General features: G+C 43.6%; 1 protein-coding gene across 1 annotated transcript in view; it reads left to right on the top strand.

Moving 5' to 3' along the window:
- LOC149320284 (vomeronasal type-2 receptor 26-like) overlaps positions 1-20,450 on the top strand; it is a 34,301-nt gene that overhangs the window by 686 nt on the left and 13,165 nt on the right. Inside the window, exons 2-4 of the mRNA XM_089499366.1 lie at positions 7,157-7,448; positions 15,774-15,900; positions 16,846-17,771. Of these exons, the coding sequence (XP_089355492.1) occupies positions 7,157-7,448; positions 15,774-15,900; positions 16,846-17,771 (1,345 nt within the window). The remainder of the gene's footprint in view (positions 1-7,156; positions 7,449-15,773; positions 15,901-16,845; positions 17,772-20,450) is intronic.

Consider the following 20,450-nt stretch of genomic DNA (forward strand, 5'->3'; position numbering starts at 1 on the left):
TGCGCTAACAGACTCCCTGGCCGAGCTGACACAGCTGGTCTCGGAACTGGTGTTGGAGTCCCCTAGGCTTCTTGTCCTGGGGGACCTCAACATCCCCTTTGAGGCCGGTCTTGTTCCAACTGGTGCAGCTCGGGAGTTCATGGTGACCATGACTGCCATGGGCCTGTCCCAGCTGGTCACAGGGCCCACGCATTTGGCTGGTAATGCACTCGATGTTGTCTTCTGCACGGACATGTAGTCTCCATGGGCAGAGGTAACCAATATCTCTGCCCTGTCATGGACAGATCATTTCTTGGTTGAGGCTAGAATCAAGGCTACTACCCAGATTCCCCCCGGGGGTGGTGGACCTATTAGAATGGTCCAACCTCGAAGGCTGATGGAACCCAAAAGGTTCCAAGAAGCCCTAGAGGGGTATATGGTTGGAACTGATGGTGGTTCTGTTGATGCCCTGACTAACACCTGGGATTCTGATCTCTCCAGGGCTATACACAGTATCACTCCCAAGTGTCCTTTCCGGCCTGCTTCCAATAAAAAGCCCTGGTACACGGAAGATCTCAGGGTAAGGAAGCGGGCTGCGCAACGAATAGAGCGCAAATGGCGGACACATCAGGACTTAGCCGACAAGACACTCCTAGAATCTCATTTGGAGGCCTATGGAGTGGCAATAGATGCAGCTAAGAATTCATTCTTTGCTGCACGTATTGCGTCCGTAGAGCTGTTCAGGGTTGTGAGAGAGCTCACTCAATTGGCTCCCTGAACTCACTATTGGAGCCATCTAAAGCCTGCTGTGACGAGTTTAACAACTTCTTCGCGGATAAAATCTCTCGGCTAAGAGCTGATCTTGACGCTGTTATTGGTTCAGAATCAAGAGTAGAGGTGTCCAGAGCTTCCGTGGACTCAGTTGTACTGGATTATTTTGAGTCTGTTAGTACCGAGGATGCGGACAAGATCCTCGGTAGCGTTAGGAAGACGACCTGCTCTCTCAATCCCTGCCCTTCATGGCTGGCAGTTCAAGGGGGAATGGCGACAACAGAAATGTTGCGTCATATTGTCAATTCATCTTTCAGGGAGGGCCGTTTTCCATCTAATCTTAAAACGGCCATTGTAAAACCTTTATTAAAGAAGCCCTCCCTTGACCCCCTAATTCGAAATAATTATCAGCCTGTTTCACTGCTGCCATTCTTAGGGAAGGTGATCAAGAGAGCGGTTGCCTCCCAGCTACAGAGGGTCTTGGAGGATATGGATTATCTGGACCCATTTCAAACCGGCTTCCGGGCGGGCTATGGGGTTGAGACTGCCATGGTCGCCTTGGTCGATGATCTCCGTCTGGGCATGGACAGGGGTAGTGTGTCCCTGTTAGTGCTCTTGGATATCTCTGCGGCCTTCGATACCATCGACCATGGTATCCTTCTGGATCGCCTGGGGGAGTTGGGTATCGGGGGCACTGCTCTGCAGTGGTTCCGTTCCTACCTCTCGGGCAGATTCCAGATAAATAAAATAAAATAAAATCTTTATTTATACCCGCCTTTCCGCAGATCAAGGCGGCTTACAACGTGCAATCAAGTGATTGCAAAACATTACAGTTAAAAACATCTATACAACAACAATAGAACACAATTAAAATATAATCAAATTACAAAATAGCAACCTCCAAAAATTACAAAGTGCAAAAAACTGTGAAGGGAGGAGGGGGAGTCACCTCGATACAATCAGGGAAAAGCCTGTCGAAACAGGAAAGTTTTTAAATCCTTCTTAAATCAGATGGTGGAGCTGGGGGACTGTCGCTCTGACAAGAGGGCCCTTACATCTGGGGTCCCTCAGGGAGTGATCTTGTCCCCCATGCTATTTAACATTTACATGAAGCCGCTGGGAGAGATCATCCGGAGACACGGGGCGCGGTGTTATCAGTACGCTGATGACACCCAAATAGTCTTCTCTGTGTCTCCGACTGATGCAGTGACTAGGGATGGCATCTCTCCACTCAATGCCTGTCTGGAGTCGGTAATGGGCTGGATGAGGGAAAACAGACTCAGCCTGAATCCAGAGAAAACGGAAGTACTTGTGATAGGCTCTCCCAGTCCTGGGAAGGAAATTTGTCCACCTGTCCTGAACGGGGTCACGCTCCCCGTGAAGGACTCAGTTTGCAGTTTGGGGGTGCTTCTGGACTCATCGCTTCACCTGACTCCTCAGGTGGATGCGACGGTTAGAAGTACCTGTTATCAGCTTCGGCTGATACGCCAGCTGCGTCCCTACCTGGACCGGGGGGACCTTGAAACAGTGGTACACGCACTGGTAACCTCTCAACTTGATTTCTGTAATGCGCTCTACATGGGGCAACCCTTGTACCAAACTCGGAAGCTGCAGTTGGTTCAAAATATGGCCACAAGGCTGGTCACTGGTAGTTCCAGGGCTAGCCACATAACACCTATATTGAAAGCTCTGCATTGGCTGCCAATCCGCTTCCGGGCCCAATACAAGGTGTTGGTTGTTACCTATAAAGCCCTAAATGGCTTGGGCCCAGAGTACTTGGAGGACCGCCTCTCCCCATATAATCCGCCCCTCACTCTCAGGTCAGGTGGGAAAAAACTTTTGAGAGTTCCCAAGATGAGATACGTAGCGACTGCGCAAAGGGCTTTCTCTGCTGTGGCCCCGCAGTCTTGGAACTCTCTCCCTGATGAGCTCCGCTCGGCCTCCTCCCTGGAGTCATTTAAGAAAAACCTTAAGACTCACCTATTTCGCCAAGCCTTCCCCCACATGTCCTGACTGTCATCTTCTCCTGTGTATTGCGTGTTTTATTATTAGATTGTTTTATTGATTTTAACTGGTTTTAATTATTAGGAATGAATGATAGATTTTTAATGATGTATTGTACTGTACGGTTTTAATATGGGGGATGTTTGCTGTTCTAATTTCTATCTGTAATTTGTTTCGTACTGTATTGTATTTTATTAGTATCTTGCAAACCGCCGTGATCGAAGGAACGGCGGTATATAAATAAAATTTCATTCATTCATTCATTCATTCATTCATGTTTTCAGACCCTTCACCATGCATCCCTCGCTGCCAGGCGCTCTCATCCCACTCCCTTTAGTTCCGTTCTGAGAACGTCCCTGGGAGTAATGCAGTAAGGTTCTATGATTCCAAATCCTGCACAAATTTGCATTTATTCGCATCAGAGAATCATAGAGTTGGAAGAGTCGGAAAGGGCCGTCCAGTCCAACCACCCTGCCATGCAGGAAATCCAAATCAAAGCATCCCCAGCAGATGGCCATCCAGCCTCTGCTTAAAGACCTCCAAGGAAGGAGACTCCACTACACTCCGAGGAAGGAGTGTGTTCCACTGTCGGACAGCCCTTACTGTCAGGAAGTTCCTCCTAAGGTTGAGGTGAAATCTCTTTTCCTGGAACTTGCATCCATTGCTCTGGGTCCTAGTCTCTGGAGCAGCAGAAAACAAGCTAGGTCCCTCCTCAATATGACATCCCTTCAAATATTTAAACAGGGCTATCATATCACCTCTTAACCTTCTCTTCTCCAGGCTAAACATCCCCAGCTCCCTAAGGCGTTCCTCATAAGACATGGTTTCCAGACCTTTAACCATTTTAGTTGCCCTCCTTTGGACACAATCCAGTTTCTCAATGTCCTTTTTGAATTGTTGTGCCCAGAACTGGGGCCTGACCAGAACGGAATACAGTCTATTCACCCTCCTTTTGCTGAAAATGTGCAGCCACCTAACTCCACACATGAACAGCCACATGTTTAATAATGCACATTCTTATAGCTATGCAAAAATTGTGAAGCCTTTTTCTACCAAATTTGTGAAGTTTGTCAGCCCCTCCCAGCAAAAAGCCCAAACACCTCCACATTTGAGAAATATTTTAATCGTATAGGCAAGCCCGCAACAATTCCCTTTGATCAGACTTGTCTTTTTTTAAAACTTTAATATCTTTATTGACAATAAAATTTAATATTTACATTTTGTATTATACAATTCCATTTGTTCAAAGTATATCTCTTAGATAATCTTGCTATTCTCTGGAAAAATATAACATAATTCAGATATAACATAACTTAAACATCTTTCGTTTGGTGTGTATTGAACATTACTCTCTCTCTATGTCTACTACGCTTGTTTACATTCTGGTATTGTACTGATATCGACTTGTTTTTCTTGTAGTTTTCTTTTCCTAAATTCCCATACTGTATCCCAATCATCCTTTGGAGGTCTTTAAGCAGAGGCTAGATGGCCATCTGTCAGGGATGCTTTGATTTGGATTTCCTGCATGGCAGAAGAAGGGGGTTGGACTGGATGGCCCTTACGGTCTCTTCCAACTCTATGAGTCTTATGATTCTATGACCTCAGTTCCATTGTCCTAAACGATGGCGCAGCTGTATGCATATGTCACCACTGGGGATAGTGTGTGCTTGCCCTCCATGGATGCTCAAATCTGCAGATTATAAGTTTGCAAATACCGAAGTCCCACTGATACCAAGGTTCCCTCCCCTCCCCCCGGTTTGGTCTATTTCACTGAAATAGGTTATATTCTTCTATTTCTACATTCCAATCATGAGACTCATTCCACCAGGTTTCTGTAATGGCTATTATATCATATTTGTTTTGCTGTGTTAAGACTTCAATTTTATCTTGTTTATTTCCCATGCTCTCTGCGTTAGTGCAGACCCATCTAAGACCAGGGGACATTTCCCTTTCTGAATGGGTGGTGGTGATGAGGAGGATAACAACAATGGCTTTGGTTCAGCTTAATGTGGTTTAAGGATATGAAGTTGTAGTTGCCCTCATGTCCTGGTGATCTTCTCTCTATAGGCCCTAATCATTGGACACCAGGGCAAAAGGAAGCAGGTTTTTGTGGAATAGGTTTGTCCTATTACTCTGAAGGGCTCACACACTCCTCCAAGACTGATCAAATCAACCTTTTCAGTCTTCTGTATAGGTGACGCATATCAGAATATGGAACCACATGAGCCAAACATCACACAAACATGGCTTTCTTCCATCCAACAACCGCATACAGACTCCCTGGCACTGAAGAGACTGTTATTTCCACTTACAATTATAAAACTTGCTCTAGTTTCTTCTTCATCCTTCCAAACCTTAAGAGGTTTCCCTCCCAGAAGATTACCTTTGGAAGGAATAACATAAACACCAGAACCGAGCGCAATGTGATGCAACTTCTTGCAATGACCCTGAAACAGTGGGTGATTAAATACCTCCCATTTTTCTGGGACTCGATGTCAACATGTAGGAAAGGCCATGAAGACTATATTCACAGGAGGTGTATGAACCTTAAAACACAGGGAGAACTGGATCTGTGGAGGATTCAGTTGAAGATTTATGAACTAAAAGCCATGGCTGGGGTCCATCTGTGATTGAGTTCTTTTGTGGCCATACTCTTGAAAGAAGATCTTTTTCATTTGCCAAAAAATGTAATGGAGACCTATCAGAAAAGAAGCAATGGTTGCCATAGCCTCCCAATTCTACTGCTCCTGCTGCTTCTCTTGCCCTGGGCAACCTGTCCGATTCCCAAATCTCCTTTGCAATTAATAAAGGAAATGGACCTCAAGAAAGATCTCTTTAATTATTACAGATCAGGAAATTACACTGTTGGTGGGATCAAATCTTCTGGACGTGCCCTGTTTCCATTCATGCCGTTCACCAGCCTTCCTCCTTCAGTATTGCTTGAGTAAGTATGTGGTGATGGATTTACAGCCATCCCCACTGATTCCAATTACTTTCTCTCCACTTGTCCCTGTTTGAAAAAGACCATCCCTGTTTTCTCTCCCTCTTGTGTAATTTCTCCAGTTTCAACCCTGTTGTTGATCTTGGCAGAAGGTGAGGAGAGGAAGGTGACTGGGAGTGCATCTCCACTGTAGAAATAGTGCAGTTTGATGCCACTTGAAATGCTGCATAGCTCCATCCTACAAAATCCTCGGGGTTATAGTTTTTGTGAGGCACCAGCACTCTTTGGATGGAAAAGGCTAAAGACCTTGTAAAACTACAAAGCCCAGGATTCCACTTAAAGTGGTGTCAAGCTGCATTATTTCTACGGTGGAAATGCACCCCAAAATGCTCAAGGGTCTGGAAACCAACTCTCGACTGTAGAGCTGTTCAACGGTGGAATGGGCTGCCTCAGAGGGTGGTGAACTCTCCTTCTTTGGAGGTCTTTAAGGAGAGTTTGAATTGGCATCTTTTAGGAATGCTTTAGTGTGCTTTCTTACATGGCACGGTGGGGTTTGTCTAGATGGCCCTTGGGAGTTCCTTCTGGCTCTAGAGTCTATGCTTCTGTAAGATGTTTTGACACAGAGGGACTGTCTAAAGTCCACCTTGACATTCCAAGTACAGGTTGAGTCTCCTTTATCCGAAATGCTTGGGGCCAGAAGTGTTTGAGATTTTGGAGTTTTTTCTGATTTTGGAATATTTGCATTTATATAATGCAATCTCTTGGAAATGAGATCCAAATCTCAGCATGACATTCATTTATGTTTTGTGTACACTTTATACCCATAGCTTGAAAACAATTTGATACACAATATTTTTAATAATTTTGTGCATGAAAAAAAGTTTGTATACTTTAAACCATCGGAAAGGAAAGGTGGCACTATATCTGTCACCCATGTGGACAACTTTGGATTTTGGAATATTTCAGGCTTTGCAAGTCAGGATAAGGGAGACCCAACCTATAATGAAGCTCTCAAGAAGAAAGACTTAATGTCCCAAGTTGTTCCCTTCCTGGCCGACAGCATGTGTCTTTATGGTGGATGATTGCTGGAAAATGGTTTCTTGATACAAAAGCTCTCCATGCTCTGCCACCTTCATAGGGATGTTTTGTGGGAATCCTCCCCATAGCTACACAAATCCAGCTCCCTAAGTCATTCCTCGCAGGACTTGGTTTCTGACTGTCTCGGTTTCTTGGTTTGTTGTTTTGTTTTGCAGAGGGCTACTCCTTCATCTTGAGAACCCTGGTTTCTCCAAAAGGACTCACAAAGAATTAAGCAAGGTTTGGTTGCTTTGCTTTTAAGTCTCACCTCTCACAGGTAGAGTCCAAAGTGTGTAATCCAGACCCAGATCTGGCTACAGAACTGAAGCACTCAGGCTGCCATGCTTCTATCACTCAGTGGTGATGTGATGTGCTTCCTTGCAGAACAACAGACAACATGAAAAGTCCAATCCTGGCCTTCTCTTCCACTATTCGGGTGGTCAACTCGGATCCCAGGCTCTTACCCAACATCACCCTGGGCTACAATGTCTATGAGAACTATTTTGACCCACGGAGGACCACTGATACCTTGATAGACCTGGTCTCCACTGGTAATGTAGACATTCCCAATTTCTCCTGTGGAAGACAGAATCCCCTCTTGGCTGTCCTTGAAGGAGCTGACTCTGAAATCTCCAACCAGATTTCAACCTTCTTGGAGCTCTACAAAATCCCCCAGGTAGGAATTGGGAATGGAAGCTGCATCTAGACTGCAGAATTGATGCAGTTTGACACCACTTTCACTGTCAAGGTCCCACTGTACAAACGATGGCTCAGATTGGGCACATAGTCCTGGCCACTGCTGCTCTTCTCCTGCTGCAGATCCCTCCCTATTCTGAACCCAACCAGCGAGTACAGCCCTTTCCTTAGGGTTTCCCCACTGAGTGGCATCACTAGGGGGGTGCAGGCGGTTCAGACCACATCGACTGACTCCATCATAGGGAATCCCAGAGTCCCCCCCCCCCCCCCAAAGAAAGCAGGGACTCTTCTTGGCATGCTGCCCCCTTTTGAAGATGACAGTGAAGCCATGAACCTTTCTCTCCATTTCTCCCTCCTGTAGCCTTCCCACCCCTGTCTGTTTGGCTCCTTTTTTCCATTGTCCTCTGGCTGTTTGCTGTCACTTCCTCTTTCCAATTTTTTGTCATTCAAAAACTATTCTTGCTCAAGGGGGGGTGTCCATCTTTGCTGCCTTGGCTTTGCAGGTATGGCGGCGGCAGGATGCTGGGTTCTGTGGGTTGGGACTCTACTCCCCATCCACATCCCAGGAGGTCCATGTGGTGACACTCTGTGTTACTGCATTGGGTGACACCATCCCTAGTGATGCCACTGTCCCTGGGCCAAAGCCATAACTCCTCAGATTCTCCCACATCCTTCAACCAACTCCAATGTCTTCCTTTCCTCACTTAGGTCAGTTATGACTTTGATTCTCCTGCCTTTGAGGACCAAACCCTCTTCCCTTTTGTCTACCGAATGGACTCCAAAACAGAGACCAAGTATGGGGGAATTGCCAAGATGCTCTTGCATTTTGGATGGACATGGGTTGCACTTTTTGGTCCAGACAATGACAATGGAAGGAGGTTCATGCAGATCCTGACAGCAGTGCTTCTCAGGAACCGGATCTGTATTGGCTTCTCCGAAAATATCCCAGCATTCAGTGCATACAAACATGTTTTGCCAAAAGTGACACCCTTCTTTGAAAGTCAAATAATTAAGGTTGCTATTTTTTCTGGAGACCTGCAGACTATGTTTCCCCTAATGTCCGTCATTGGACAGACTGCAAAGCAGAAGGAATTTGCAGTGGGGAAAGTTTGGATCGCATCTTCTGTGCAGTCCATCCACCACCAAATGCTTTACAAGATGTTTGAGGACCAGGACATCCACACCTGCTTCGCCTTCGTAGTACAGACCAAAGAACAGATGGACGAGGAAGAGGCTCAGCTGCCATCAAGGAAGAAAACATTCCGTTGTTTCAAATCAAAGCATGCAAAAGCTGTGAAGGAAAGGATGAGATGCTCAGAGAAAGAGGAGGTCTTTTCTCTGGATGTTCCTGAAAACAACATTGTACAGAACACCTACAGCATCTCCAACCTCATCCGGATTGTGGCAAGGGCCTTAAATGCTGCTCTCTCTTCCAGATCCAAACAAATAATGGTGAAGCCAGGCAGAAACAGGTTGGACTTCCCAAAGGTGCAGCCGTGGCAGGTATTAACTTTTCTACCCATGTAGTTTATCTTAGGGTTGCCATATGTTAGAAATGACTTGAAGGCACACAACAACAAAGTTCTGTTTAAATTTTTTCACCCACCTATTATTCTTCTCTAAATCCATGTTGTTGTCTTATTTTTGAATATTTCAAATATAGCACAGGGTTGGCATTTTTGCATGAGTTCTCCTAAAAGACGCCCCTAAAAGCTGTGTATGAAGACCTCCAGAGATGGAGACTCCATCACCTTTGAGGGCCATCTATTCCACTGTTGAGCAGTTCTTCCTGCAATGTTTAGGCAGAATCACTTTTCTCATGATTTTAATCCATCACTTTGTGTTCTAGGAAGTTTATCAGATGGGCTGAAATGTGGAGTTTAAACAGTGATTAACTCATGAAAAGCCTGCAATTGGCATTAAAACATGATTAAAATGTGATCAACCAAGAGCCATTATCCCGTGAATAACCAAGGAATAACCAGGCAATAAACAGCAAAAAGTCATTCATGGGAAAATCCTATAATAATAATAATAATAATAAATCGTTTATTTATATCCCACCTTTCCTTGGAGATCAAGGCGGGTTACAGAACGATAAAATATACAAAAGTAAACAGATAAAATACAAGATAAAAACAGTATAATAAAAATACAGATTAAAAAACCATACAAAAAACTAGCTGAAGTACAAGTGCAAGAGAGGGAGGGAGAGGAAACATTGCAACATCTGAGGGAAAGCTTGGTGGAAGAGAAAGGTTTTTAATCTCTTCCGAAATAGGTCGAGGGAGGTGGTCGAGTGGAGCTCGTCGGGAAGAGAGTTCCAGAGCTGCGGGGCCGAGATAGAGAACGCTCTCTGTGCAGTCATAGAATGTTTTGTATCTGGAACCCTCAAGAGTTGTTTCCTGGCTGACCTGAGTGTGCGGGGCGGATTATATGGGGAGAGGCGGTCCTCCAAGTACCCTGGGCCCAAGCCATTTAGGGCTTTATAGGTTATAACCAACACTTTGTATTGTGCCCAGAAGTGAATAGGCTGCCAATGTAGATCTTGAAGGACAGGTGTTATGTGGCTGGTCCTTAGGGTTGCCATAAGTGAGGACCTCCAAACCGGGACAAATGTAGGACAAATGTAGGGCAACATTTTCAAATGTAGGACACATTTTATAACAATGGAGGACGCACAAAAAATTGAGGTTTTTTAAAAAAAAATGTTAATATAAATGCATGTTTTTAGGCATGATCAAAATGGAGGACATTTAGGCATTATTCTTAGACAGATGGCAGAAATGGACTTGCCCTCGGGTTCAACTGTACATCTCAGAAGTGTGTACTTGGGCAAGGGACTGTGGTTTTTCCTCAGGGCGCATGAGTTTGTAAAAATCACAGCAAGTTACATTGGCCGTGCCTCAGAGGCTTGTTGATATCATCATCATCATCATCATCATCATCATCATCATCATCATCATTACTATAATTGGCCAAGAAAGGCAGACTTGTTAGCATTCAAAGCACCATAAATACACAAAAAATGCACTTGCATATATTTAATAATAAAATAATGTATATATTTGATAATAAAAATTAATGTAATAAAATAAAACAAGCAATAATAAAAATTAATGTAATAAAATAAAAACAAGCAATAATAAAAATTAATAAAATAAAATAAAACAAGCAATAATAAAAATTAATAAAATAAAATAAAACAAGCAATAATAAAAATTAATGAAATAAAATAAAACAAGCAATAATAAAAATTAATAAAATAAAATAAAAACAAGCAATAATAAAAATTAATAAAATAAAATAAAACAAGCAATAATAAAAATTAATAAAATAAAATAAAAACAAGCAATAATAAAAATTAATAAAATAAAATAAAAACAAGCAATAATAAAAATTAATAAAATAAAATAAAACAAGCAATAATAAAAATTAATGAAATAAAATAAAACAAGCAATAATAAAAATTAATAAAATAAAAAATAAAAACAAGCAATAATAAAAATTAATAAAATAAAAAATAAAAAGCAATAATAAAAATTAATAAAATTAAATAAAAACAAGCAATAATAAAAATTAATAAAATTAAATAAAAACAAGCAATAATAAAAATTAATAAAATTAAATAAAAACAAGCAATAATAAAAATTAATAAAATAAAATAAAACAAGCAATAATAAAAATTAATAAAATAAAAAATAAAAACAAGCAATAATAAAAATTAATAAAATAAAAAATAAAAACAAGCAATAATAAAAATTAATAAAATTAAATAAAAACAAGCAATAATAAAAATTAAAAAAATTAAATAAAAACAAGCAATAATAAAAATTAAAAAAATTAAATAAAATAAGTATTTTATATTTTAAAAAATAATTTAAAACCCCCAAAATACCAAGGCAGACCTAATGGCCACTGACTCAGCTTTCCTCTTCTTCCTCCTCCTCCTTCTGTGGCCCAATTCTGCCCTGGCCTTCAGGCACCCTTCCTCCAGCTCCTTCCTCCTCCTCCTCCTCCTCCTCTCCCCCCTCCTCCTCCTTAGGATGCCTGGCGCGGGAGGAAGGGAAGTGGGGCAAGCACGCGCGCGGAGGGAATGGGGAAGGCGCGCGCGCGGAGGGAATGGGGAAGGCGCGCGCGCTGCCACTGGCCCCTACTGAGGCCTGGGCAGCGCGCAAGCCCTCCCAGTGGGGGCGCGGTGGCAGCGGCGCTTCTGCCGCCAGCCCGCCGAGGAAGAGGAGGAAGGCAGAGCCGGAGGAGGAGGAGGAGGTGGGTCGGCGCCGCAGCAGCTGCATTAGCGGCAGCAGCAATGGCCGGAGCGGACCCCCCAAACCGGGAACAAGGCACGGGTGGGGGCCCAAACCGGACCGTGACCGGGAGGGGCCCCCCGAAACCGTGAATGTCACGGGGGCCGCCGGGTTATGGCAACCCTACTGGTCCTGGAACATCCAGTGACCAGCCTGGCTGCCATATTCTGCACTAGTTGAAGCTTCCGGGTTTGGTACAAGGGTTGCCCCATGTAGAGCGCATTACAGAAATCCAACCGAGAGGTTACCAGAGCATGTACCACCGTTTCAAGGTCCCTCTGGCCCAGGTAGGGCCGCAGCTGGTGTATCAGCCGAAGCTGATAACAAGTATTCCTGACTGTCGCGTCCACCTGACACTATGCATGATTTGCTGCTGTTTCTTGCCTGGTTATTCCCGGGATAATGGCACTTTAATCACGTTTCATCTTGAAGTCGTGTGAAAACCATTAGTGCAATTGTGGGATTATCAGGGGTTAATCACTGTTTATATTTCCAATTGTCCCTCATGTGATAAGCTCCTAGGATATAGCCACACGGCAGAAAAGAAGTAATTTGACACCCCTTTAACTGTCACGACTCTGTCTTGTGGATTCATGGCATTTGTCGTTTGGTGGGTGTATTCAGCCTAGTCTTTCAGGGGTCAGCCACTCGGTGACAAAAGGGAGGGAAGCTTCAGGGAAACTAGTGGTATTTTTACTGGAATGGAATATGTCCTTGTTTGGCACTGAGTGGGCCAGAGTCATCCGGTCTGTTCACACCAGACTCAGGGATTAGGCATCATCCAGACTCCCTGCCGAGTGGATGCAGGGAGGCCATTTCATTTGGTCCATGCACGCAGGGCCTTCATTGTTGTTGTCATTGCTTTCAAGTTGTTTCCAACTTGTGGCGACCCTGAGACAAACCTGTCGTGGGGTTTTCTTTGGCAAATTTCCTCAGAGGGAGTTTGCCATTGCAGCCTTCTAAGGCTGAGAGAGTGTGCCTTGCCCCAGATTACCCAGTGGGCTTCCATGGTTGAGTCAAGATTCGAACCCTGGTTTCCAGAGTCCTAGTCCAATGCTCACGCTGGCTCCCATGCTTTAATTCATAATGGCCAATTTAGAAGCACAAGACATTTCGTCAGCACTGCGTGAATCATCAGCCTTCTGAGACTGACTGAGGATCACCTATATTTAAGTGAATAAAATTTCTTTTGAAATTGCTGAAGAGGAAAACTCTCTTGAATTCTTATGAAAGTCCATATGCAACACACTAGGGATTTAATGTTATACATTTTGATTTTGAAGCTGGACTTGGAGTCCACTGGTTTCTAGACAACAAATCAGTGCAGGATCTCAGCTTCTGTCTTTCCTCTGCCATTCTAGCTTCACCGTTTCCTGAGCAAATCTCGATTCCACAACATTTCTGCAGATTTGCATGAGAAAGGTGAGCCAGCAGCTAAGTTCAACATTGAACAATTCTTAACCTTTCGCAATAAATCTATGACTTCATCACTGGTTGGGAATGTGGTGAGAGGCACGTCCTCGGAGATAAAGCTCACCATACACCAGGATGCCATTGTGTGGCCCAGGCTGTTTAACCAGGTGAATATGGAAAATACAAAGATCCCTTTTTCATTCATTCCCCCTTCCTCTTTTACATTTGAGCACTGGCTCAAATTCATAATCACAGTGAAAAATGAGTAACCTCCACGTATGCTACATTATGGAAACAAGAAAACATCCCAGATTTAACAGACCAGACAGTAAGACTCCAGGATTATTTGATAAATGATAAACTTACTCAGCTATTGAAAAATAGCTCATTGGGAAAATTTGAAAGAGAATGGGGAAAGGTAAATGACCTTTCTGATCTGTTAAGGGCTAAATAATGGAGGTGACTCCATTATTTTTGAACTAAGATATTAAATGGAAACATGATTTTATAGTAGAACAACTTCAAGGTCTAGTTACACAAATTCCATAGAAAAGCAATATGAACATATTTCTATGGATGTCATAGAAATATGTGATATATAAAGATGTATAAAGATAGATGGCCTGTTGATAAAGAAACATATTTGAACATTTTAAAAGTTAATTAATATACTAAACTAGAAGAAGGAAACATAGAAGAAAGGTATACATAGAAGAAATGATAGCCCTGTTTAGATATTTGAAGGGATGTCATATTAAGGAGGAAACAAGCTTGTTTTCTGCTGCTCCAGAGACTAGGACCCAGTGGAGCAATGGATGCAAGCTCCAGGAAAAGAGATCCCAGCTCAACATTAGGAGGAACTTCTTGACAGTAAGGGCTGTTCGACATTAGAACAAACTCCTTCCTTGGAGTGTAGTGGAGTCTCCTTCCATGGAGTTCTTCAAGCAGAGACTGGATGGCCATCTGTCAATGGGGATGCTTTGATTGTGATTTCCTGCATGGCAGAATGGGGTTGGACTGCATGGCCCTAGTGGTCTCTTCCAACTCTACGATTCTATGATTCTATGAAAGTTTGTTATGATTTATAAATGTTGTTATGTTATTGTGTATATATGTTTTGAATGTATGTATGTCATTTAATTGTTTTATGGTTATATATAAAAATATAATAATTCTTTCCTCCCCCACGTTAAAAAACAAGAGTAACCTAGAGTTGTACATTTGTGACTGGTTTGGATTCACAATTCCTACATATACAACAGTGTAGGAAATATGTTGGGATTGTAAAAGTCCTCATCCTGACCAACTGGGAAAACGCCATGGCGAGCAACGCAGGTCAGTTCTCTTGTTGATCGGGATGCAGTTTCCACTAGCAGTCTCCAGTGCCACCATCAAAAGGAGGAATTCCTTGCTGTGGTTCCTCCTTGCAGCAGACACGGCTCAAAGGAGGGGAGTGAAAACGTCAGGACAGGAGTTTCGAAATGTCAGAAACTCGATCGATAGAAGAACTGACTCCCATCACTTCCAGTGGCTGATGTCTAGCCAAGAAAGTCTAGGGAAGTTAGTGCTACTTAGGGCCAGTACAGATTTGAAGAAAGGGGCAGCCAGAGGCAAAAAGGCTGCATGCTCCCAAACCCTAGTTTTGGTGGCGCCACACCGCTTTCTGCCCATCTGTCTCAGGCCTTAGTTATGCAACTACACTTGTTTCATCACTAAAGGCACAAACAGACAGGCCAAAATAAAGCTGCTTCAGGTCACTTTGGAGGTATGCTGTTTAAATGCTGCATGAGTCCTAAGAGGCTGGAAGCCACACCAAAGCCAGGCTCCTAAGCCTACGCCTAAGGACTGGACCACAGCTTTGGTGGAGCCTCTGACCTCTTAGGGTGCGTGTGTCATTTAAACAGCATGCCTCCAAAGTGACTCAAAGCAGCTTTATTTTGGCCTGTCTGTTTGGCCCCTAAGTTGCTAACCTAGAATCTCTGCCAATTTTAGTTTTTGAAGGTACAAGCATTATTTATAATGTAATAAGAACCAACCTGATGTAATGGTTTCAGTGCTGGTCTACAACCCTGGAGACCAAGGTCTGAACCCCTGCTCAGCAATCGAGATGCCCTTGGGAGAGTCACACACTCTCAGGTTCAGAGGAAACTCCTTATGAACAAAGGTTGCCAAGAAAACCCCATTACAAGGTCTCCTTATAGTCTCCATAAAGTTGGAAGACTTGAAGGCACACCACAGTAATAATTATTTGTGCTATTTATTTATTTGAGCCTTTTATTTGTTCCTGTTGTTATGGGCCTTTAAGCCACTTCCAACTTTGGGTAACTGACTAAACTTGACGGTCCGTCTCCCTAATGGGTCCAGTATACTCCAGGCTGACTTTAGGTTATCCTGGCCCATGCAGACAGGGCCTCTGGCGCTAAGAGAAACCAAAGCCAACCCAATGCTGTGGTCACTTGGCAGTAAAGGTGGGAATGATGTCCCTCTTTGGGGCTTGCTGCCTCTCTGATCAGCCTGCGCATGGGTGAGGCCAGAAATACTATGAACTCTTTCCTTGCTTGACGTTCCTTCTCTTTCATGGACAGATCCCACCTCATTCAAGGTGTACTGAAAGCTGTCACCCGGGACAAGCCAAGAAAGTTCAGGACCAGAAGCCATTTTGCTGCTACAGCTGCGCAAAGTGCCCAGAAGGGACTATGTCCTCTCAGGAAGGTAAGCTGCTCCTGACCAAAGGACAGGAATTGAGGAACAGGGCAAAAGTTCCCCAAAAGGAGTAGTCCAGACGGAGGATTTACCAGTGACAAGCCATCATCATCTGACTATTTGTGGGATTGATTCATCAGTTTGCTAGTTTCTCAAAACTGCATCTCCTAGGAAGATAGCATACGTAGGAGAGCTATGTCGAACCACTGTGTTGGGACCTCTCATGCTTTTCCATTGGGTTGATGTTGTTGTTATGTACGATGAAATAATTTCTGACTTATGGCAAGTCTAAGGCGTTTCTTGAAGGTTTTCTTGGCGAGGTTTATTCAGAGAGGAGGGTTGCCTTTTCCTCCCCTGAGGCTGAGAGAGTGTGACTGGCCTCAGGTGACCCAGTAGTTGGTCTTATTGGTTAGTCCTGCCCAGAGGGAGGCAATGGGAAAGAACTCCTGAATGCCTTTTACCTTCAAAAACCTATCATGAGACAATCCAAACCCCAGCTCTCCCACACCCCAGTTCTATCTCAAAACATCTCGCTTGTGCAAATGTAGTAAAGTGCAGTTTATTATTAATATAAGACTGAGAAGGGTCCTCTGTATACTGGAGATGACAAAACAACAAATCAGTGGGTGCTAGAACAAATCCAATCTGATGACGAAACTGAGGCTGTCATACTTTGGACATAACATGAGAAGGCAAGACTCTCTAGAAAAGACAGTAATGCTTGGCAAAATAGAAGGCGGTAAGAAAGTGGGAAGACCACATTCTAGATGGGGAAACTCCATCACAGAAGCCACAATGGTCCTGCTTTTGCAAGACCTGAGCAGGGCGGTTGATAGCAGGGTGAGCTGAGTTCTCTCATTCATAGGGTGGGTTGATGTTGACTCGATGGAAATTAACAACAAACAATAACAAGACAAATGTGACAGAATCTGATATCACTCTTGTTCCTTGCAGATGCTGAATACTGCACTGGATGTCCAGATGAACAGCATCCCAACAAGAACCAAGATAAATGTGTTCCCAGGATTGTCACCTTCTTGTCCTACAGAGAGCCTTTTGGGATGGTCCTGACATCTGTTGCCATACTCTTGTCTGTTTTAACAATCTTAGTGCTGGGAATCTTCACTAAATTCCTGGACAGTCCAATGGTCAAAGCCAACAACCGGGACCTCTCCTACGTTCTCCTCATCTCCCTCCTGCTTTCCTTCCTGTCCTCCTTCCTCTTCATCGGACAGCCAAGGAGAGGCACCTGCCTTCTTAGGCAAATGGCCTTCAATATCATCTTCTCAGTTGCTGTCTCTTCAGTGTTAGCCAAAACCATCACTGTGGTGCTGGCCTTTCTGGCCACAAAGCCTGAGAACAGGGCAAGGAAATGGCTGGGGAAGAGTCTAGCCAACGCCATTGTCCTTTCTTGCTCCACTGTCCAAGTTGCCATCTGCACCACATGGTTGTGGCTCTCTCCCCCATTCCCTAACTCTGATATCCACTCCCAGCCTCAACAGATAATCTTGCAGTGCAACCATGGTTCTATGACCATGTTCTACTCTGCCCTTGGCTACCTGGGCTTCCTGGCTACCATCTGCTTCACAATGGCTTTCCTGGCTAGGAAGCTGCCTGGGGCCTTCAACGAAGCCAAGCTGATCACCTTCAGCATGCTGGTCTTCTGCAGCGTCTGGGTCTCCTTTGTGCCTGCCTACTTGAGCACCAAGGGAAAGTACATGGTGGCCGTCCAGGTCTTCTCCATCTTGGCCTCCGGTGCTGGGCTCCTGGGATGCATCTTCCTCCCTAAGTGCTACATCATTGTCCTGAGGCCTGACCTGAATACAAAGGTCCATCTCATGATGAAAAATAAAGGCAGCATCTCATCTACTGTGCTAACGGTAGCAAAGGATTCTGCTCCCACCAGAATCCAGACATGAATTATGGTTGCTGCTTTTGCTAAAACATATACTAGAGGCTTTTTGTTTTGCATCCAATCCTATTGGGCATCTAAGAATGTTCAAATACAAGGTGTATTTATTATTATTATTATTATTATTATTATTATTATTATGCTTTCATAGAATCATAGGATCATAGAGTTGGAAGAGACGGCAAGGGCCATCCAGTCCAACCCCCTTCTGCCATGCAGGAAATCCCAATCAAAACATCCCTGACAGATGGCCATCCAGTCTCTGTTTAAAGACCTCCAAAGGAATCTCCACTACACTCCAAGGAAGGAGTTTGTTCCACTGTCAAACAGTCCTTAATGTCAGGAATTTCTTCCTAATGTCAAGGTGGAATCTATTTTCCTGGAGCTTGCATCCATTGTTCCGAGTTCTGTTCTCTGGAGCAGCAGAAAACAAGCTTGCTCCCTCCTCAATATGGCATCCCTTCAAGTATTTAAACAGGGCTACCATATCACCTATTAACCTTCTCTTCTTCAGGCTAAACATCCCCAGCTCCCTGAGTCTTTCCTCATAGGGCTTTATAGTTTCCAGACCTTTCACCATTTTAGTCGCCCTTCTTTAGATATGCTCTAGTTTCTCAATGTCCTTTTTGAATTGTGGTGCGCAGAACTGGACACAATATTCCAGGTGGGGCCTGACCAGAGCAGAATATAGTGGCACTATTACTTCTCTTGATCTAGACACTATACTTCTATTGATGCAGCCTAAAATTGCATTGGCCTTTTTAGCTGCTGCATCACACCGTTGACTCATGTTCAACTTGTGGTTTACTTGGACTCCCAGATCCCTATCACATGTTGTCTCCTTAAGCCAGGTGTACCCCATCCTATAGCTGTGCGTTTCATTTTTCTGCCCTAAGTGCAGTACCTTACATTTCTCCGTGTTGAAATTCATGTTGTTAGCTTTGGCCCAGCTTTCTAATCTATTCAGGTAATCTTGAATTTTGATCCTGTCCTCTGGAGTATTAGCTATTCCTCCTAATTTCGTGTCATCTGCACATTTGATAAGTATGCCCTCAATTCTGTCATCCAGGTCATTGATAAAGATGTTGAATAGCACTGGGCCCAGGACAGAGCCCTGTGGGACCCCACTGGTCACTTCTCTCCAGGATGAAAAGGTGCCATTGTTGAGCATCCTTTGGGTTCGGCCGGTCAACCAATTACAGATCCATGTAACAGTTTCTTTGTCTAGCCCACATTTTACAAGCTTGTTTGCAAGAATGTCATGGGAAACCTTGTCAAAGGCCTTACTGAAATCAAGATATACTATATCCACAGCATTCCCTTCATCTACCAAGCTGGTAATTTTATCAAAGAAAGAGATTAGGTTTGTCTGGCATGACTTGTTTCTCTGAAACCCATGATGATGATGATGATGATGATGATGATGATAATAATAATAATAATAATAATAAATTTTTATTTGTATTTTCCCGCCTCTCTCAAATGGATCCAAGCAGGATTACAATCGAGCAACAACAACAGTATACAAGAATAAAACATATAATATTCATCGTTAAGAACAGTTTAAAAACAATACATCATCCTTGCCGGAAGAGATCTGTCTTAACTGACCTCTTGAAAGCCTCCAAGGAGGTAATAAAACGGATCTCTTCCAGAAGCTTATTCCATAGTTTAGGAGCCACCGAAGTAAATGTTCTTTGGGAGATTGAAACCAAACTAGTTAGATGAGTCTTCAACAGATTTTCCCCGGAAGTTCTAAGAATGCGGGCCGACTATATAGGAAGAGGCGTTCCTTTAAGTAACTCAGGCCTGAGCCATATAGGGCTTTATGTTGACTTTTTGTGATTATGGCATTGCCTTCTAGATGTTCACAGACTCTCTGTTTAATGATCTGCTCCAGAATCTTTCCTAGAACTGATGTCAGACTAACTGGACGATAATTGTTGGGATCCTCTTTTTACCCCTTTTTGAAGATGGGGACAACGTTTGCCCTCCTCCAGTCTGCTGGGATCTCTCCTGTTCTCCAGGAGCTTTCAAATATGATTGCCAATGGCTCCGATATTACTTTTGCCAGTTCTTTTAATACCCTTGGATGGAGTTCATCTGGTCCCGGAGACTTAAATTCATTTAGATTAACAAGGTGTTCCTCTACTATCTCTTTACTTATTCTGTGCTGAAATTCCCCTGTTCTGTCCTCTGCTCCATTATCCTCAGGTTGAGCACCCTTTGCCTTTTCTGAGAAGACTGAGGCAAAGAAGGTGTTGAGTAATTCTGCCTTTTCTCTATCTCCTGTTAGCATTTTGCCATCTTCTCCACGCAGTGACCCTACCGTTTCCTTCTTCTTCCTTTTGCTGCAGACATATCCAAAAAAGCCCTTTTTATTGTTCTTAACCTCTCTAGCAAGCCTGAGTTCATTCTGCGCTTTAGCTTTTCTGACTTTACCCCTACACATGCCTGCTATTTCTTTGAATTCCTTTTTCGTGATTTCCCCCTTTTTCCATTTCTTATACATCTTCCGTTTCAAACTCATCTCCGTTGAAAGTTCCTTAGTCATCCATCCTGGTTTCTTGAGACACCTCCCGTTTTTCTTTCTCACTGGAACTGTTTGAAATTGTGCCTTCAGTATCTCCCTTTTGAGAAAGTCCCA

The sequence above is a fragment of the Sceloporus occidentalis genome, unplaced genomic scaffold, assembly GCF_023333645.1.
Source record: "Sceloporus occidentalis isolate IW3139 unplaced genomic scaffold, rSceOcc1.0.p SCAF_1, whole genome shotgun sequence".
Lineage (NCBI taxonomy): Eukaryota > Metazoa > Chordata > Lepidosauria > Squamata > Phrynosomatidae > Sceloporus > Sceloporus occidentalis.